Source organism: Rhyacophila brunnea, unplaced genomic scaffold, assembly GCF_057557595.1.
Source record: "Rhyacophila brunnea isolate RB1 unplaced genomic scaffold, BYU_Rbru_1.0 scaffold_7, whole genome shotgun sequence".
Lineage (NCBI taxonomy): Eukaryota > Metazoa > Arthropoda > Insecta > Trichoptera > Rhyacophilidae > Rhyacophila > Rhyacophila brunnea.
Window position 1 is genome coordinate 37,017,867 of NW_028233339.1, and position 21,234 is coordinate 37,039,100.

The window sequence follows — 21,234 nt, forward strand, 5'->3', positions numbered from 1 at the left end:
ATCGATAAGACCAACTACAAATAAATATAGGTAAGTGTACTATGTGGTGTCTTCGGTTATCCACACCTTCAATGGTGTAAACTATTAACTTGTTATACTTAGTGAGCTCTGCGGTATTTGATTACATTGTATTTTTGACTGGACGCTCTGTTAGAAAAATCGGCACACGCTGTCGTCACTCCTGTAGGCTTTGCACCTATAAGTTGTTGTAACTGAGTGCAGGGTCTAACATGTTGAATAAATGTAAATGAAATAATATATTATACACCTACTTAATGTCATTTCATGTGTTCATTATTTGAATTGAAAGCGACTACAATAATATAAATTCTATACAAAATGTTTTGTACAAAAATATAGACAAAACGTGCCTGGGACTAATCTTTTGATAGCAATGTCTGCATTGCAAGAAAAAGATGTCTAGGTGATGTTATTATAATTATTGTATTATTTGTGGACTAAAAATGGTACATTCAATTGTAAATTTATTTGAATATAACAGTGTGCTATAAGTGACTAAGAAATTATGCGGATCATCGTAATTAATTTTGTCTAAAGTAATATTTTTCTAAGTTATTAATTTTGCAATACTTATATAAAAATAGTGTATGACACTAAAGACAATAATTTTTTTTGTACACGAAAGTGTTGATAGTTAAAATATTGAATTTTAAAATTACTTACTTAAAATATTTTTATTTACGCTACGGTTCAAACCCTGATCTAACTTTTAAAATAGTACTTACTATAATACTTGCCAATATAACACTATATAGGCATCCCTAAAAAAATATAAACATCTAATTTTTTTTTTTAACATAAGTATAAGAAAATATTTATTTAAAATCTCTACGGAGGCTCAAAGTATGTACTAGGAAATTAAATAATATGTTTGTAATAATTCCGTGTATGGCATGAATATGTTGATAAGTCTAAAAACATAAATTCTCAGGGCAGCTATTTGTACCCTTAGCTTTCTGTGGTAAATCAGATTAAGTATGTTTTTAAATTTTAGTAAAAAATTCCTGATTTATCACAAAGCCAAGCGTACAAATAGTTTCCCTGAGAATTTATGTTTTTAAACTAGTCAACATATTCATGCCACACGGAATTATAGTCGGGCCAAGTGGTGTAACAATGCAACAACGGGTGATGTCAATTTGTATGAATGTTGTATTGACGTGTTTACTTATGACAATGTATCACTTTGAGGCTGTATTTTATGCTCAGCATGTTTCCAACCTTATGTGTCCATATACCAGGGATGAAATTTTCTTATGCATATATTGAAAATATAATAAACATACTAACTTGCTGGATACAAGAAAACACTACGCTTATCTGATCACACAAACAATAAAAAAAAAAAAAATTGTCAAACTAATATATACTAAATAATGAAATTATTTGAATTTTTTTGTTCATTTGAAATCGAATCAAGGAATAATAAAATATAATATATTATGTAGTATGGAAGAATTTTGTCATAGCATTAAAAACAACATATTGTGAAGACGATTGAGATATAAATATTGTATGTATCTGAATAAATAGTTATGTAAATGTATTTGATCAAAATTCTACATAATATCTGGTACCTGGGATCCTCCATTATAAGTAATAATTGTAATCATAAAAAATTGGTAACAAATGTCACTTCATTCTAATGAAGGTGCCACGTTCCAAAGCATCGAAATGATACTTGAAATGAAGCGCCTAGTTTCAAATCCCCCTAAAATGGTTTTTGAAAAATTTTGAGTTAGATATGTATTTAGATGGATATTTTTGTTACCTATATGATGGCCAAAGATTGAACTTTAAAAAACGCCAAAAACCGTCAATACGTATGATCATAAATTATGGTAAATTTCAAAACCCGTTGAAATGGTTGGGTGTGCTTTTCAAAAACCAATAAAATGGATAAGACAAAATACTCTTTAGAATGTACGAATTAAATAATAAATACATACGTTCACAGATTTCATAGATATGAGTTTTTCTCATTTCGAAACTACCTAAAATCGTTAAGGGGGTTTTGAAACAAGGTGCTTCAAATGCATCTTATACAAAACACTAAAAAGACCAGTCGTCGTGTATGGCTTGGAAATCTGGTGTGTGACCAAAAGCATGAAAAGAGTGCTGGGGCTATTTGAGCGGAGCAGCATCATCAGACCCATTATTGACACAGGACAGAGATACAATTACGAGCTGTACAGGAGCCCACACAGCCGAGTCCATCAAATTGAGTTGCCTTAAATGACTGTACACACAATATGGATGAGTCACACATTGGCAGTGAAGCACATTCAGGAAAGGCAAATGAAGACCTAGTCGATAAGATGCGAGGAATAGTGTTGAGTTGGATTTAAGACCTTGGGCGTCCAAAACTGAACGGAAGCGGCTTTGAATAGACTTGGATGGAGGCAGATACTAGCGGATGCCAAGACCCATATAGGATTGCAGCTCCAGGAAGAAGATGGAAATTTAATTAAAATCATCTACACTCACTGTATTCAGATTCACTAGGATAAAAAATAGAATAGTAGGTCACATTTACAAATTGTAGAAATATAACTAGTCACCCATTTTTATAATAGGTATACAGAAAAAAAAACAATTCTAAAAAATATTGAAGCATATTGAGGAAATTCTTAATACATATGTAAATAAATACATAAAGTGCTAGCTTCAAAAAGTTGCCTGCAGTTTCCAAAAAAATATAAATAATAAATGAAATCAATTGAACTTATACGAGGAAGCTTCTTTGCATTAAACACTCATTTTCAATGCTTGTTGCTCTGGTGTGGTGATATTTTGATCGGTTGAGTCTTTCGGAGAGTCCTCGGCATTCATGTGAGAAGAATGATCGCTTTTCTTCCCCCGAGATCGCCGACCTGTCGATCGCTGCTGCAAGGAATCTTTTCTTTTATCGTTTTGGACTTCAAATGGTGATCCTGAGTTTGTTACGTCAGAGGGCTAAAAACACATTCTTTGATATACGCAAGAGTCTAATAAATTCAATTGTGCTAATTTAATTGTGAGTACAAATGATGAAAATGAAATATGCATACGAAAAATAAAGAAATAAAACTGAAATTCATATAGAACGGACAACTGATTATTCTGAATTATTAATTAATAGTTTTAACCTGTTCTGCCTAAACATGAGAAATTCTCGTGTTAGAACAGATACTTGGTAATGTTTTTTTTTTTTACACTATTAGGTCTTTTATTGAAAATTTCTGGTATTAAATGTTTTGAGATATAAATTTGCTACAGGGTGACTATAATAGAAAACAGGGATTCTTACCAACCATATTTACATTTTGAAGTCAATAAAAAATGTTACATTCTCAAATCTTATGAATTATTCGTTGAATGAAAACAACAGTTTATTCGATCATATTAGTCCAAAACTGTGAATCAATATGAATATAGGGCATGTACATAATGTTTTGATTAATTCTAACTATGGAAACTGAGGTTTATTCCTGGCTGCCTCTACAGGCGATGTATATAGATTCTATAATAATATTATGTTATTGTTTCGAACAAAGATGTTGAAGAAATTCTTTTTGCATAGACCACATCCGATCCTAATAAGATCATTATTATGAGAAATGGATATTAGCCATTTGCTCAACATATTGGATTCATACTGACTCCAACCACAAACTGAAAAACAATATGTGTATTTACCAGACCCACGATTCGAACATTGGACCCACAACATTATAAGCCATCGCATAAGCCGTTCGGCCATCGTGGGGTAGAGATGGAGCATAAATGTATGAAAGTGAGACAAAAAAAGGGACATCTAATTATCATACAAACTCTCAGTGTTCTTCAACATCTTATTTCTGTCTTTTATACAAAAATAGCACTTACGTCAAACTAAAACTTGCTTCAGTAATAATATTTATAGAGAAATCACTGAAGATTCAATATCATCAGTTTCAAAGGACTAATTATTTCAAGATAAGACATATCAGTCACATGTATCACCAATAGCATTTTAAAATCAGAAAGTTACGGGAAGCAACGATTATAATAAAGCAACAGACTTAGCTGACCAGTGGTAAATTTGGTGGATGGGGAACAGACGCTGTATTATTTGACGCGGCGTTATTAGCTGCAGTGTTGGAGTTTTGCTGTCCTCGACCGTGCATTTTATTCGCTTTCGTTCTCGGAGGTTGCAGAGGGTTATTAGAATGGATCAACTTCAGTACATTGCCAACTGCTTTCGTTCGTCCCTCTCGGAAAAGCTAAAAATTAAATTCATTTATTTTTACTTTTACAAATTAGTTAAAAATGTATTCAGTGTGCAAACACTGATCATTTGTTACATAATATGAAAAATAAAATGTTTTCTTACCATACGTTGACCGGGTTTAATATACTCTGGATGCTTTATGAAACGGAACCGCACATGCGCTTTATCACCGGTTCGCAAGAACTCTTGAGACATCCCGAGTATAGATGCGGTTTGTCTAATGCTTCCGCAGTGTACTGCAATGGAGAAGTTTGTTATACCAAGTGATTTGTCTTTCATGTAGGTACTTAGTTTTCTGTACATTATATAAAATAACATAAAACCGGACAATGAAGTGAAGATTACATACCCATCGCTTGATAACTCGACAGTATTGTTGTGGGATGGTGTAAAACTAAAATTTCTCCTTCAAATTGCCAACATGCCTGTGGGTTTAAAGCCGGGGATACCATCACCATTCCTTTACGTATTTGAGATCTTTTTATCTGAAACAGTTGAATTTTGTTTCATCTTCACCTTCGCATCATCACATATCTTTATGAGTCATGGTAAACATTAAATAATCATTTGATATTGAGTCTTCGCTACTGGTGGATATAGTATTCACCCTTATTTTGATAATGAGAAGATTGCTTACTAAAACAAAATAATAATGAGACTACGGGAGCAAATGTGGTGTGGTGTGAGATTTGTTATTTGCTAATGAAAAATAAAATTGGTACATATAGTGGAAATTACAAGTTCGGTTTTAATATTACATGAAACTGGAATAAAATATCTGTTAAAAAATAATTTGTAAATACCGTAAACGTTTAGCTTGCCCACGTCACACGCATTTTTGTTAGATGGCAATTCTTAGATCTATACTGGCCATAAAACTGAATAAAAATGTAGCATAAGTCAACAGAGAAAAAATATTTTTAATTTCTAAGAGCACTCAAGTTATTCTGCTGAACCAATAATATCATCACTTGATAGCAGGTCCAATCACTTGGATATGCTGCTGTAGTGCATTTTAATTTTTTTGAAGCAGCTTGTTTACCTTGCCCACTCCACATGCAATTTTGTTTGATAAGCAATAGTTCTTAGATCTAACTGAGCTCGGAAAAAACTGAATGAAAAATTATCAACAGTAGATAGAAAAAATACATTTTAAAAATTCTCAGGGCACCGAAGTTGTTTTAATAGGTTTTAAAATTCGTTGGATCAAACAAAATTTCTGACATTAGAGAATAAATTGTCATATAAACAGTTTGTATGCAAGTGACAAAAGATAAAATAAGTATTCGTTTTTCTTTTTAATCTATAGTATACAAGTGACAGTATTTACGACCTTCTTTTGTCTTTTTGTATAATATGAGCGGATATCAAAATAATGCATTTTGAATTTGGAATGGTAACATATTATAAAGATATAAAGATATAAACATATATCGGAAAACGCCCCTTACACATTTAATATATAATTGATATATATACCTTCTTGAGGGCAAAGCTAGCAGTCTGCCCGCCCCTGACTTCACGAACGTTCATTCTTTTCCTGTGGATACTTTTGACAGCGATAGGTATGAAATGACCCAAAGGATCTGGTCCGAGTAGTAACGTATCATTTAAGCGTATAGTTCCTTGCAGTGTAGTCCCCGAGACGACAGTACCGACACCCTGAAACACAGAATTTATAAAATGATGATCATCCTTGTTTTTGAAGAGTTTGTACATATGTTTTGAAATCAAAAATACCAACCGGAACGGAATAGGTGTCATCGATTTGAAACTCGGCCGGTTCTTGGTCGCGCGATGGCATCCGAGTGTTCAACAGATTCAAAAACATAGTCAATAGATCCAGATTTTCACCACTCATATTAGAAACTTGGAAGATTGGACATAACCTACAACAATATTCATATTAAGGAAAATATTCAATTTGTATATTAAATAAAAAGTATATAATATGTAACTAACGACTAAAAACATGATACTAATCAAAATCATGTTACCTTTCAGACACGAAATTGGTAGCACTTAGTATTACATCGTCGCTCGTTTTTACCATTACAGGAACTTTACGGCATCCGGGGGATTTCAATAAACGAATTAATAATTTCAAATTTTCCTAAAAAAGAGAAGGCAGTCATAATTATGTTAAGTATTATATTATATTTCATTAATCGTGTTGTTGATTCTTGATGGAATGACATAGTATCAATAAATATTAAACTGATGGTAATCATCAGCCAAGAATATACATCCGAGTGGATGACACCAGTTCTGTAGCCCTATTTTAGCAGTCATGTTCACCGTTAACACAAAATTTAGCACCTGTCCGCATGATTAAAATGTGTATGACAATTATTTACAACATTGACAATATTTTGTATGTAAACACAATATGTGCTACAATTTCTGACTGTTATTAAATTATGTGGATTAAGCACTATCAGCACTTCATTACATACAATCAGGCTTTTCACTATAACCTTTTTTAAATTATGGAGCAATTTCAATTTACAGCCCCATTTTTTTCGAACGATTATTTTTACTGGCACATTTATTGTGCCAGTAAAAATATGTGTATGTATAGTAAACATTTGGTGATAGAAATATTTGGACCTGATGCAAAATAATAACAAATTATGAGAACACCTGCATTATAAACATGGACAAACTACACTTGTGCATCTATTCTATACACGAGGCTGCTATCGGCGGCTATTGATATTTATGTATTGAAGTATTATAATTGTTACAATAAGTTAGCCGTCTAAACTGTCTCACTCTAAAATTAACACAGCCAACAGAGGTGCTGTTAAAACGAAGCATTTATTATAACAATTATAATACCTCAATACATAAATATGATAAACTACCCTCGATAGCGGCCGATAGCAGCCTTGTGCATAGAATAGATGCGCTAACAAGAACTACTCGGCGGAGAGTTCACCTCAAAGGATTTTGGTGCTTTTTTCTTTTTAAGATAAACCATAATAACGAATAACAGTTGTGTAGTAATAGAATTGAAAAACTTCACTGGGTATTGAGCCCGAAGCACTGGATGAGAAGCCAATGCCTTACGTATTGGACCATAGGACCATGAGGGCTACCAAAATTTTTCGGCATTTCGCTTTACAGCCAAACTTTGTACATGGTGTATTATAAAATGTGCTTTATTTTAACTAATCAAGTACGATTAAAAGTATTTTTGAAATACTAACATTGGTTTTTTCTACTTACCATTAGTACATTTGGTGGACACATATCAATTTTAGTTACGACAACAAAAACTGGGACTGATAATGCTAACGCAAGTCCTAAGTGTTCTTTAGTCATTCCAACTATGCCAGCATTTGCACCTATCTGAAATTAATTAACATTGAGAAATGTATTATATGTTTCACAGTTGCGAATGAACGAAATATCTAATTGGAGTAAAAATGTTTATTATTTACCATCAACATTCCGAAGTCGGGAGCATGACCTGTCATGCCAAACACGGTTGTCTTCAAATAACGCTCATGGCCGGCTAAATCGATAAACGTTATCACTTTGGAGGATTTAGTGCAAACGTTGACCCAATCCAAGGTTCCATGCGAAGGTTTATTTACGACATTTCCTTAAAAATAATAAAAACTCATCAGTAATTAGTTGTGCTCAAACGTTCTGACACCGATTATAAAATTTAAGGAATATTTACCTAAGCTGTCAAATCCTAAGATATCATTTCCAACAGAACTAGTACGCCCACTTTCCATTTCATGTTTATGACGAAATAGCCTCTGACGTGCATATCCTCTTCCATTATCTAATTCTCCATGGGTCAATACTCCTAGTAAGGTTGATTTTCCAGCATCAACGTTACCTACTACAGCCACCCTAAAATCAATCAATGCTTTTAACATCATGCTAACAAGACAATTTTATTATTCTTTGTTTCCAGGGTAAGTTCTTATATGTTACGTTTTGACGAAAATGATATTTTAAATCCATTGTGTACAAAATGCTGCTCTTTTATGTGTATTTTGACAAAAGTCAGCAAACTACAGTAATTACAAAATTAATATAATAGTTGGTACATATCTATCTAAGTAATGTACCAGTCTAGTGTTTCCAAAAATATTTTTTCAAAATTTATAAAACAAGTTTTTATATTTGCTTCTTTACTTAGTAATAAAGTTTCATGTTATTTTATTGTATTGATAATCATATTCTGTGTCAGTGTGGATTTGCCATTCATTGGTGAGTGCGCACAGTGCCTGAAGATGCCGAAAGGCGAAACCATGGTCTCAAAAAGACTCAAATGGAATAATACAAAACTAAAATCAATTAGAATTTAAAGTTCGTAAGACATGAAAATATGTAAAATTAAATTACTTCAGTAATACAAAAGAAATAGAGTAATGAATACCATTAATATTCCTTACTGTATTTCTTGTTTTCACTTTAATCCTTTCCACGCGGACGGCACACCTGTTGTGCCCTCATTAATTGGCATTCGATATAATTAGCGTGTTATTTAAATGTGGTAATTAAATAGTAATTAAATGCTCCGCGGTCAACAAGTGAAGATGCAACATTTTGAAAACTTCAATAATACATTAATTAAAGTCCGATTATCTCAGCTGCAACAAAACTGACTCAAGAACTTTTAATCCAGAACCACAGAATAATTATAGTAAGTATTTAAAATATTTAATTCTACAACAGGGTATTTAAATAAAAACTAAAGACATTCATGTTTTCATAAGTTTGTTAACCATAAACTAAAGCAATCAGTACATTTATAATTGTCTATAGAGCTATATGACAGTAAAAATATGGGTAATCAACCTTATTTCCATAAAGTCAGAGTCTTCCAGTTTTTTCCTAATTAAATACTGCCCAGTTTTCAGTTGTTGCGGTTGCGATCCGACCCGTCTCCTCAATTCCACACAAGATGCACCTAGAGCGGTAGCGAGCATCTGGAGAGTGGCCAGTGATGCATTGTAGTCATCGTCACACAGCCCACTCTCGCTGTCATCTAAAAACCAGGAAAATAAAATTAATCAATAAAAGCACAGATTAATATATGAATTTTATTTTGTATTTTCAAGATAAAATAATTTTCTATTTCGTTCTCTTCAAATGTAATAAAAATAGTGAATCTATCAGAAATATTTAGCCAATAGATACCTAAATACTTATTTTGGAGAGTATCCCTTTGTTCTATTAAAACAATGTTTGAATATTATTATATACATTGAGGTGATTTGGTACCCTGTCAAATAATGTGAAAATGAGTTATATAATACACAGCATCTTTCAACGTTTATTGTATTTCAATTTTTGTGTAGATTAAAATGATATCTCCTCACCTTCATCCACACCAATTTCATAAATTATTTCACCATGGCCGACCTCTATCCTCTCCATTAGCTGCTTTTGTAAGAGGTCATATTGCTCTCCTGTAGGACTCACCAAAATGGTCTAAAACAATAAAAGATATCAACTTTAAAACTACTTTCTTATAAGCGTTACTCATTGTATCAGAGAATAGGTATTTTAAAATGAGCGGTCACATAACACAAAAAGTCGAAAATAAAAAAGTTGAAAACCATCGTAAAAATCCCCGAAACAAGCATGGCATTCATAAACTACAAAAGAAGTTGTTTATTGTAATGAACGCTGGTAGTTACCTACGGACTGCACAAACCTTGGATTTTCCAACCATATGCGTAAATACTTCTTCATTATTGTCGGCGAAAATACCAATTAGGTAGGTACTTAGACACTTAACTAGTGTCATAAACGTAATCCGACCCCGGCGGCATCCTGTCCGGTCGGATTTTATTGCTTAGGGTCGAAATGTTTTTTAAACGATCGACACATTAACAGTTTTAAGAAAAATATTTTAGCTCGGTATATCCGATAAGTTGCTCGTTATAACAGTGAATAAATGTATGGAGAAAATCATAAACAAAAATGTCAACGAATGTTTCCTCATTACATCTGAGATCTCGCTATGTCTGAGATCGTAATAACCGAGTTCGACTGTATATCAATTATGGTTTGGTTAGGCAGGGCTTAATGAATTTTAAACAACTAACCAACAACACCATCTGTACTATGAGTTCTTAATTCAACGAAAACAAATAAATATGACTGAAAAATTTGCACTATTTTTGTTGGATCGCCAATAACATACCTAAACTATTATGGTTTAGTTTAGGCAGCGTTTAATTGAATTTAAAAAACTAACTAGCGAACTGCAAATTGTATTCTTGATTCAATGAAAACAAATAAGCATGACTGACAGTTTAGTGTGCACTATTTATGTTGAATCTTAACAGCGTACCTCCACCCTTCGCCACTGAGTGGTAAGTATATACATAATCCTTATCGATGATCGTGCGTTGAAAAAAAAAGATGAACAAGTATGTAGTATAATAGTAAAAGAAATAGTATAATAAATCTTAATAGCCTACCTCCACCCCTCGCCAATGTAGCACGGGTCTATTAATTTTAATAAACTAAATAAGTATACCAATAAAATATGACTATTAATTACTGTGTGTTTTGAAATCATTACCTACTTAACGAAAGATATACCTACTTATTATTAAAAATAACTGTAAAGTAGCATTGTTTTTATAAAATAAAAATGATAATGCAATAAATATTACTCAAAACAATACTTACAAAGAAGTCTAATAAAAAAAATGATGAAATATAGTGTCAACAATGATGACATTTTTTATTAACATTACTTCCTTGATTAGGTACTTAGGTATTGGAATAAAAATTTTGTGGGTAAGATAAACAATCAGGTATTATTGATATTTATTGAGGGTATTATAGATGGGTATAGGTATATGAGGGAACAAACAACATTCGTGTCATAGACATACCACATTAACAGAGAATAATTCATAGTCAAAGCGACACCGAGCGAGAGAAAGCGATGCAATAGGCATGATGTAAGTGAAATCAGGAATGGAAATCGTAACCATAATCTAATTCGTGCACACTATAAGAAATCACATCTGTGCATGTTCGAGGTTAAATTGTACCACTATAATTAAGTATTCTAAGTAATAATTATAGAGTTTTAAACCAAACGTTTTAATGATATAGAAATCTTTGTGAGTGATGCAATCATTATATCGTAATTACACATTGTTGAGAGGATTAACATGTCTTCCAAGGTATCTACACTCTTATGATTAGTATATTGGTCTATGAGAGAATAATGAAGATACTATTTTTTTAGTAAATTAATGATAGACTCAAGAGTTCATTGAAACTTTTTATTTTACAAACTTTTATGGCGATTCCGGAAAGGGTAATTATGCTGCCGATGCCCGCATGAGCTTTTATAAATTTTTTTTACGAAAAAGTTTATTCCATGTAGACAATTGTATTAAATACCTATTCCTGTCGGCGCAGATGCTTTTCGATCCAATAATTGTTAATTTAAATTTTGAAAATTTCATACATTTCGATGCATCATTATCACACACTAAGATTATATTAGGTTGGGGTAGGTTAGGTTGGATTAGGTTGGGTTTTGTCTAAAAGGAAAGTTATAAAACTCATGCTGGCATCTGCGGCACATTTACCCACAATTCATCCCGCCGCAATGGCGAAAGCTCATATTCACACTGTTTAATTAATATATAAATAGAAAAACAAACCTTTCCACGGATTGCCGAATAGTCAGTCGATGGGATATTGCCATTGCTAGATTCCACATCGATACTCGGTTCGGCAGTCGTATTAGAAGGTGATGGTTTTAAAGGTTCCATTGTTAACGGGATCTGGCACTGAACAGTGTTTTTTTCGAATTAATTAACTTGGCCCTTGGCAAATTTCACTTTAGATGTACAATTTTCATTCAAAATAATACAAATAATCGCAATCTATTTGAGGAACGACTTGTAACAGCAGAGATTCGAAAGTCAACTAATGTAACTGTATTCATCCCATCTAGACGCATTTTTCAACACAAATGAAGATAAAAACAAGGCATTTACTTATTTTACCGCTCTTATCAACTGAGTTATTGCACAACAATGGTTAAATTTAACATATTATTTTGGAAGCTTTGTTGCATGACAGCTGTCAGATATTTTCTCGGGATACGTCACCGGGTTGTGGGTTTGTAAACGTATACAAAAATCTAAAAAATACAGTGTATCAGTTCTCGGTCATGTTCCAATTACCGTTGTGTATAATTATTATAGAATAAATGTGTACCTAAATAATAAAAACACAAGAGTAGTAAAAAAAGATTTTACCATTTTATAAATTTTCTGAAAATAAATATGATGAAATCAATTGATGACAAAATTGAATTCATTTTAGATATCATAGATAATATATCTCCGGTGATGGCAACACTGCAACAACCTGTCAGGGAATTGTGGTTCGACTGGCGAGTGTTTTTCTAATATTGGCCCGATATAATATATTTTTATTATTGTGCCATGAATAATATTAAAATAATGGCATAATTATTCATAAAATGGTCGGATGGTCCTGAGGTTGGACATTTCTTTGGAGAAAATTATGCATTGCTTCATAAATAACTTATGTTCGTTCGATTTTGGCATGATACGTAAAGTATGAGTGATACTAATCGTATTTATCACGAAAAACAACTCAAAGAACTATGCGCGCTCCATGCACTTAATAATTTATTTCAAGTAAGTATAATAAAGAAAAGGATATTTAATATATTCTTATATAATATGTAGAATTAATGTCGTATTTATCCAGAATAAGTACACTTAATATCCTATGAAAATCTCATCAGCCTATTAAGTTAAAAGTTGTCATCTAAATATAAACAGACTGTCAATTGGCTCAATTAAAAACAACGTATATGCAACTATTTGTAACTCATGGCCATGGATTTCTTATAACTTGTTATTTCACAATAATAATTATAAAAACCTTCCTTATTAATTATTATTCATTCTCTATTATTGTGAGAAATTCTTTTATATATTACTTATAGGTTTTATTTGAATATTGTTTAATGAAGCTTTAAATTTATTTTCAGACTCGGGGATCTTATTCCAAAGCAGAATTGGATTCCATCTGTAATAATTTATCACCTAATGTATGGATCAATCCACATAAGTCAATCTTGGGTCTTGGAAATTATGACATCAACGTTATAATGGCTGCTCTTCAAAAAAAGGGATACGAAGCTGTTTGGTTTGATAAGAGAAAGTATGTTTTTATTCAGTTGATATACTTACTATATTTCATCTCTTGTATTAGAGCTCAGATATTGACTAAAAACAACATATAATTTTCATCAGCCATCAGGATTTTAACCTGTAACTCACCAATCAAAAAAGCAATGCGATAACCTATGATCCACAGAGTTTGGCAATTTTTTAGTTAAGGCTATAATACTTCAGCTGGGGCACAGTCTAAAACGATCGTGACTATGCGAAGCGAAGATTGTGCAAACGATATAATTTGTCATAAAAATTCAACACGCGTCCATTTAATGTTAGGTTTATTGTTCTATTAGTAATAATAATAATATATTCATTGACATGTTTTCTTTTTTAAGTAAATGGGTAACGTTTTTTAGTCATCTTTACACGATTTAAGAATTAATTCCTCCGACGCCATCACAAAACAAATTGACGTGTTCACAGCTCGACTATCGCTCTCCGATTGGCACCGAGTCATAAATTTCATTGCACGTATACTGCCGTACTAAGCACAGAGGCCGTAACTGACGTATTTAGGTATTTTCATGTTTTTAGATATTTGAATTCTGCAGAGTTTTTGTATAAGATCGGTGAATAAATCCAAGCCGTAACTGCTATAGTTACGGAGAAATCAAGGGTTTTAATAGCCGTATCTACGGAGTTTGAGAAATAAACTCGATTAATACTAAGCGATTTGGTTGTAACTATCATTTACTAAGGCATATTAGCCGTATCTGACATATATATGGCTAATATCAATACATAATAACGATAATAATAATAACATAAATCAAATTTTCAAGGTATGTAAATAAATCTTAAACCAAAATTAACTATTATAAGCAAATAAAATAAATAAAAAGTTCCCCAGTATTAGCAGGAAAAGTAAAATAATATGAAAGCTCAGATCTCCCACTTGCCTAAAATGCAGATACGGCCTCTGTGCTTAGTACGGCAGTATAGTTGAAAATTTTTTGCCGTTTCACAGAAGTATGCTCTTAACAGTAAAATCAACATTTTATTGAATATACATAATTCGGAACACCTCAGAAACATAAATATTTTGAGAAAATATTGGTACCAGACCGGACTTAAACCTGCATCCTTCGGATTCCGGCCAACGTGCTTTATCAATCCAGCCACCTGTACATAACTAATCGTGGCAAAATTTACCAATATTTGTTTTAATGGGTGATTGTTATAGATACATTATAGGTATTATTTCAATAAATAAACATTTTTTTCCTCCTAACGGCCACTACAGAAAATTCCTATCTAATATCAATGTATTAATGCGCAAAAGATTATCTATGTGTGATGAAATGAAATCACACTTCCGACAGCATACACAAACGTGATTTCGATGTGTACATCATGTAGACAAAGTTGATATAATGGTGCAGTCACACCGAGTTTGTATGTGCGATTGCAAAACACTATCGATCACAGTTCATACAATTTTCTATCTCTGAACAAACGGTTGTGTTTTTTAGTTGGTATCAAAGTATTTTGTCACTCACGCTCAACAGTTATGAGACTCAAAGGTGTTCTTTCAAATATAAATTAATTTCTTTCAAAATTACATTGAATAGTTTTTACTTTTCATTAATTATTTTTTAATGGTTTCTTCACAGGGACCCAGGGTGCTTAGACTTGACAAACATATGTGGATTTATACTAAATGTACCATCAGAATACAAACTAGGCTTTGTAATGCTACCCTTAAGACGGCGTCATTGGATAACGCTAAGGCAAATTCAAGGAAACTTTTATAATCTAGATTCAAAATTGGACAACCCTCTTTTAATCGGAAGAGTAAGTATTTTATAATTTACTCGAAGCTCATTTACCATGGACCAATTGTAAACTTAAGCTATTTTGGCCATGCCTTAGATCTAAACCTCCATTGATTGAGAAAAAAATATGTGGATTTTACCCATATACAATCCATAAGAGGCAGGCATTCTAATATCAACCATGATTGACAATAATATATCTGTTGTTTTATCTCTGTTTGGGGACAGCATATGCGGTGGTGTAGTGACCGAGCGTCCGCTTTAGAATCTGAGAGTTGTAGGTATGAACGCATTTAAAAAAATCACATGATGCTTTTCAATATGTGCTTTCAGAGCAAAGATCCAATGAGTTAACAATGACTCCCCTAAAAAACCTCCACCGCTTCATTTATCTATGCGGCGCCCAAATATCTGTCGTTCATTTGTCCTGGTGTCCAATCGGCGGTACCGAATTGTCCCATTTTCTATATAAAGAATGCATATTATATTGTAATATTAATAGTCTTAATTCTTTCAGGGTAGCGACTTAATTCTATATCTTAAAGAACAGTTAGCGTGCAAGGACAAAGAACTCTTCATTGTGGTCAGTAAAGAGGTTGAAGAAAAGCATTCGTGGAAACATCACTACGCGATGCAACCAGAACTCAACTTCACCAAGTACTCTTGCACAAATAACAAGCAGTATAATAGCAATAACATACAACATGTGGATAATCGTGATGCGGAATGCATAACCCTTAACGATGTTCATCCAATTGAACACAGTGAATGTGTTAACAGTAATAATAAAGTATCCTCACACAATATTCCATTACGGACAGATAGCTAAAGAAAGTGTTTTGAGTTTATTTGTTTGATTTGTTTAATTCCTCCAAATTGTTAAATACTTTATTATGTTTTCATATTTTATAGCTGTAAAAAAAGCATTACCTTCATGTAGCTTCTAATATATTTTTGTTAAGTTTTTTTTCACATTTAATCTTCTACGGTGGAGGGAAAATGATTTCAGCTTTTTAATGTTTTTTTAATAATATTCTGACTTTTCCAAATCTTCTGTAAGCTCTATTGTATTGAAATACTAATTTTATAATTAAAAACGTACGTACCTGGCAATACTTCTGTCTGTACAATGAATCTTTTGGTGTGTTTTGTGCATGGATTTTACATTGCTTTTTTTAATGTAATGTATATATTATTATACCTACATAGATTTAAAGAAAGGCAAACTATCATAATACTTTACCAGTACATAACAAAATAATAAATGAATGTACATAATATATAGGTATTTTATACTTTTTATAGCTTTTCTGTGTCAAATAAAAAGTAACAATCTTATATTCTACGTAATATTTAACGTTTACTTCTGGCGGTTCACCATGTTTTACAAAATAGTTTTCCCGATAAAACGGATTCACTGCAGATTCCATTTTCTCAAGGAAAATTACTCAAAGGGAAATATCGGTATACTATTTTTCACAACGTGCTGGATACCCAGAAGACATTAACAGAAAAAGATTTAGTAAGTTAATTTTATGAATTGTTATCTGACTACGTATTTGAATTTAGACTAGAAGACTTTCCCATTTGACTTGTATTAATTAGATACAGGGATTAATTATTTCATCATATTACTTACTATTGTAGGTATTAAAAATTCTTTTCACACTACTCATGTTGCGTCTGATAATCTTATTGAGCTTACCCATTTTGTATAAAAAACCTAAATTCTAAAATATTGTAAAGACATCTTATATGTATTAATAAAACATAGGTCTTAGATTAAGTTTCTTTTTCAACAGCTAACCAAGTTTGATCCATTACACTACACATGATACTTGAAAATCGTAAATAATATTAAAAAAAAAATTGTCTAAAATAGTTTTTTCTTCAATATAAAGAAGACTTTTGTCTTAGAACAGACGTGATCAATAATTTATTACACTCAGTTGACTCTATTTTATTATAAATCATATGTTAAAAATATATAAATAAAAAGATAATATTTACTGTTTCGAATTGTGTATTTCAGAGACAATAATTATTACATAGTATTTATTTATTCCGTTACTGGATTGTTATATTATTCTTTCTTCTTAAAATGATTCTGTTGGATCACAATTGTCATTTTTTGAGATGATCAATCTTCCTGTATCCAGGTCAAAGCTCCTTATTTTGTTGTAAACAGTAATTCTCATTTTAGCCCCGATGCGTGTTGTTCTCCCGAATATCCAAAAACGATCTAAAACAATAAATTGTTATGTAAAGTAACCTGTATAATAGCAAATTACCTGTTTTGTAATATTTCACTAACTATACCAATAGGACAGCATTCTTCATTTTATGGGTCAAGAAACATAAAATAAATGAGTATGATGGCCGAACGGCTAACACATCGGCTTATAATGTTGTAGGTCCCAGGTTTGAATCCTCGGTCTCACAAATACACATATTGTTTTTCAATGTGTATTTGGAGTCACAGTATGGACCTAATAGGCTGGGCAAGTGTATAACATCTGATTTTTCGTAAAAACGTAAATGTGTTCTCTCTGTGGAGGCCGATATGATCTTCTTAGGATCGGGCTTGGTAAAAAAAATGTATTACAGCTGCTAGAAAACCATTATATAAATAGCAGAAGTTGAGCCATCCAAAAATAATCCATTCAGACTGAAGCTGAAACACTGGTTACCAATTCTAATGATTAAATTAGCTGCAACTAACTCACTTTGAATTGCCAATTCATTTATAACAACAAAATAATGTACTGACAAACACGCGAATATGGTTGTATTTGGAGGATTTTTTAAATCTTTCATCACAAACAGCAATGTGGTCTTGTGGAATATTGTTTTGATTTTGAAGCGTGCAGATTTTTATGATGTGGACTGTTCAAAATACATTTAATTTGACGGCAATGATTGCCAATGTGGATCTGTACTGAGTTTAAAACAAATGATTGTGGATAGACATTTTTGTAGTGGTAAAAGTTTATAAACCATTGTACAATTAATTGCATGCAGATATGTATATTGATCTTGACTAGTCTCTACTTGACCTATGAATGCAAAACGCAGTCTAATTGTTAATCGTCAGGATGATTAATTGCTTATGAGAGGTGACAGTATTTTCATTAGCATATAGTTTTCTTGTTTAATTTTATATTTTGGATCTAATACTATGGCTGCCTGGATAAATTTATGGAAGTGATTTAAATTTAGAACTTTTATAAGTGAACATGAAAGCTTGTCTTTCGAACTTGCCGATCGGAATATACACCACCGACATGAGATACTACTGCTTCAAAACATTTAGTATTATGTATCGCACTCGACACATTTGGTCGGCGCATCCGTCGGGTGTAGCACTACATTTCTAGCAGTATAATTTGTCGTATGTCGCCAAACTCAAAATGCTACCTTATGAAACAATGAGCTAAATACTATACGCATATTCAATTCTTTTACAAACCTGTGTATCCGAATGCATAACTGGAGCATGACCACATTATTGCATAATTGTCAAAATCTGTATACAATATAGTATATATTCCAGCTCCTGGAAGTAAACGAGCTATTGAAAAAGGTAGACTTGTATCTATTTTAAATCTCAAAACAGACGATCCTTTAGACATGGGTATAGCTTTACCGCTGCTCGTTGAATATATTTCGGTCCTAAAAATAGAAAACAATCTTAATTACCTTATATATCTTTTTAGCATACTGTCATCTATTGAATGTTTGTGTCGCAATAATATAATATAATGTGAAAAATTATTAGATTTGACAGAATAATGAAAACTATCATAGGGTTAAGTTTGATTTCTTAAATAATAAACTATATTGCTTGCCACGCTATTCTAAAAGATCCAATGTATAAAATTTACCATCTATTCATAGTGGATGCCACAACATCAAGGTTTCCCCGAGCATTCATAGTTAAATTCAAAGATGTACAGCTAGATACCACCTCCAGCAAATAAAATGATCTTTCGACTTCATACCATTGACCTGTAAACTGGAAAAAAGTATAAATTTCCCTGTCACAATTTATTTTATAATTTACTTAAATATTAAATAAATACATAATTAGAATTACCTTGTCAATGCTGAAATCAGGCATAGGCGAATACTTTGGGCATTTTCCAAAACTCGATGCGGAAATAACAGACACGTAAGAAAATGATATCGCGAACCAATACAGTTTCATTGTTATACAATATTTTATTTAAATAACACTCAATTGAATACAATTTGAAATAAGATATATTTCATTTTAATCTATCAATTTATTCATAACATACTTATGTTGGTATATGATTTAGCTAAAATACCAAATGTCACATGCATACCAATAATAGATGAATTTAGCATTTAATGGTAAAACAAAAAAATAATTACATTGTACCTTTATACAAATTATCTGTTTATTTTATTATTATTAATTTATTTAAATCCGGTTTATGTAATTGAATAGATCTTTTTAGTGGTTGTTACAGTTGACCATTTTCAAGTATACCGATATATATATAACTATAACTGTTGAATACTGTAATAGAAGGAACATAATACTCTTCAGTTGAATGAAATTATAAAAGCAGAATTTAAATACATGAATAATACATAGTAAAGGTCACTTCAATTAATAGTGCTCCTCAAAGAGTGTATATTCACCATTATTTTGGGCAACTTATTTCTTAAAAATTGTAATGTACGCTTCTTATTGTAAGTTGTAACTTTGCTGTTAATATTATCGTTTCGTATTATTATTTTCATAATAAATATTATTTTATTTACAAAGATATTTTGGATTTATTATTTTCAATCTCACCTATGAATTAAATCTCCATTCTGTGCAGTTCCATATCGTCATTCTGTATTGTAAACCTAAATCCAAAAAGTAAAATCTATTTTATTTCTAAATTGAAAAAATTTAAAACAAGATTATCTTAATTAACAATTTTTTGTATTCAACGAATAATTCACAAGATTTAACAATGTAACATTCTAATTATTGAACATACATAATTTTGAAAACACTTCTGAGAAAATATATTATAACCAATAGAAAATTTTTTTTCGGAATTTTAAAACACCCGCAGGAATCGAACCTGCATCTCTTGGGTTTCGTGCCCATGCACATAGTTTATATTGGTCTATAAACATGGGCGCGAATCTCGAGAGATGCAGGTTCGATTCTCGAAATTATCTATGTTCAAAGATTATCTTAAAAAAAGCATCCAATATTTGAAGGATATAATTTTAGGTTTCTAGATAATCGGAGTTTAATCCAATTGTCACAATTATTCTTGGGCTACTTTTTTAGGAAACTTTACAAGGAATTCTATTTTAAAATTTCAATTGTCGGAAAATAACACATTTTACGAAAATGATCAATTAATTTTTTACGGCTAATGGACAACGTACAACATTGCCAATGTAAATATATCAAATCTGCGGGCAGAGTGAACGTATCCTCTGAATCTGGTTGCATTGTGACGACCGTGGGAGAAATGAGAAGCAGCTCAAAGTCAAATTATACCCCATGTGAATTACAGTGAAAAACGATTTTATGTTTTTGAAGAGACTGACAAAAAAAAGAAAATAGCGGGAAAATTAAAAAAAAATATTCAAATTGGTTTGGTGCATATTTTTGGATTGTTTATATAAAAAAACTCAATATTATGAATTGATTTGAAGATTTCGTCCTGTACATCATCAATGCTAGTAAAATAGCTTTTTAGTCGCTCGATACCTCGTTGCATCTTTTCATATCACCAATTGCAACAGGCCGGGTGAGTTACATCATTGTTTTTAAATCATCAACACAGTAATATTCGAGCTAAAACGGAGTATGACAAAAAATACCGTTTGCCCACTGGCTAAAGTAAAAGATCACTCACCAACTGCGTTGTATAAACTTAGCCTGTACGCTGCAACCGTGTCTACAAAAAAGGAATTC

The 21,234-nt window shown here is 31.8% G+C and overlaps 3 protein-coding genes across 3 annotated transcripts; 1 reads left to right on the top strand and 2 right to left on the bottom strand.

Moving 5' to 3' along the window:
* Positions 1 to 1,422: 1,422 nt before the first annotated feature.
* GTPBP1 (GTP-binding protein 1) lies at positions 1,423 to 12,391 on the bottom strand. Its single transcript, XM_085957357.1, has 13 exons — positions 11,941 to 12,391; positions 9,622 to 9,733; positions 9,098 to 9,287; positions 7,965 to 8,143; positions 7,720 to 7,883; positions 7,505 to 7,627; positions 6,271 to 6,386; positions 6,018 to 6,162; positions 5,753 to 5,935; positions 4,623 to 4,758; positions 4,376 to 4,509; positions 4,074 to 4,265; positions 1,423 to 2,976 (listed from the first exon to the last, which is right to left on the bottom strand). The coding sequence occupies exons 1-13, from the start codon at positions 12,049 to 12,051 to the stop codon at positions 2,770 to 2,772; spliced, it is 1,992 nt and encodes a 663-aa protein (XP_085813483.1). The 5' UTR covers positions 12,052 to 12,391; the 3' UTR covers positions 1,423 to 2,769.
* Positions 12,392 to 12,652: 261 nt separating this feature from the next.
* Positions 12,653 to 17,248, top strand: Josd (Josephin domain containing). Its single transcript, XM_085957523.1, has 4 exons — positions 12,653 to 12,951; positions 13,311 to 13,483; positions 15,114 to 15,294; positions 15,793 to 17,248. Exons 1-4 carry the CDS (start codon positions 12,871 to 12,873, stop codon positions 16,102 to 16,104), a joined length of 747 nt encoding a protein of 248 aa, XP_085813649.1. The 5' UTR covers positions 12,653 to 12,870; the 3' UTR covers positions 16,105 to 17,248.
* A 4-nt stretch (positions 17,249 to 17,252) lies between these two features.
* LOC147064795 (apolipoprotein D-like) lies at positions 17,253 to 19,622 on the bottom strand. The gene is made up of 4 exons (XM_085957524.1): positions 19,372 to 19,622; positions 19,160 to 19,290; positions 18,745 to 18,947; positions 17,253 to 17,517 (listed from the first exon to the last, which is right to left on the bottom strand). The coding sequence occupies exons 1-4, from the start codon at positions 19,480 to 19,482 to the stop codon at positions 17,372 to 17,374; spliced, it is 591 nt and encodes a 196-aa protein (XP_085813650.1). The 5' UTR covers positions 19,483 to 19,622; the 3' UTR covers positions 17,253 to 17,371.
* Positions 19,623 to 21,234: the final 1,612 nt, after the last annotated feature.

Coding starts and splice junctions, on each gene's coding strand:
- LOC147064795 (XM_085957524.1), bottom strand. CDS start 19,482: ATGAAACTGTATTGGTTCGCGATATCATTTTCTTACGTGTCTGTTATT. Junction 18,948..19,159: donor GCATCCACTATGAATAGATG/GTAAATTTTATA, acceptor TTCTATTTTTAG/GACCGAAATATATTCAACGA. Junction 17,518..18,744: donor TTATGCATTCGGATACACAG/GTTTGTAAAAGA, acceptor TTATTGTTTTAG/ATCGTTTTTGGATATTCGGG.
- Josd (XM_085957523.1), top strand. CDS start 12,871: ATGAGTGATACTAATCGTATTTATCACGAAAAACAACTCAAAGAACTA. Junction 12,952..13,310: donor CACTTAATAATTTATTTCAA/GTAAGTATAATA, acceptor ATTTATTTTCAG/ACTCGGGGATCTTATTCCAA. Junction 13,484..15,113: donor GTTTGGTTTGATAAGAGAAA/GTATGTTTTTAT, acceptor GTTTCTTCACAG/GGACCCAGGGTGCTTAGACT.
- GTPBP1 (XM_085957357.1), bottom strand. CDS start 12,051: ATGGAACCTTTAAAACCATCACCTTCTAATACGACTGCCGAACCGAGT. Junction 7,628..7,719: donor CCGACTTCGGAATGTTGATG/GTAAATAATAAA, acceptor AATTAATTTCAG/ATAGGTGCAAATGCTGGCAT. Junction 6,387..7,504: donor GTCCACCAAATGTACTAATG/GTAAGTAGAAAA, acceptor TCTCTTTTTTAG/GAAAATTTGAAATTATTAAT.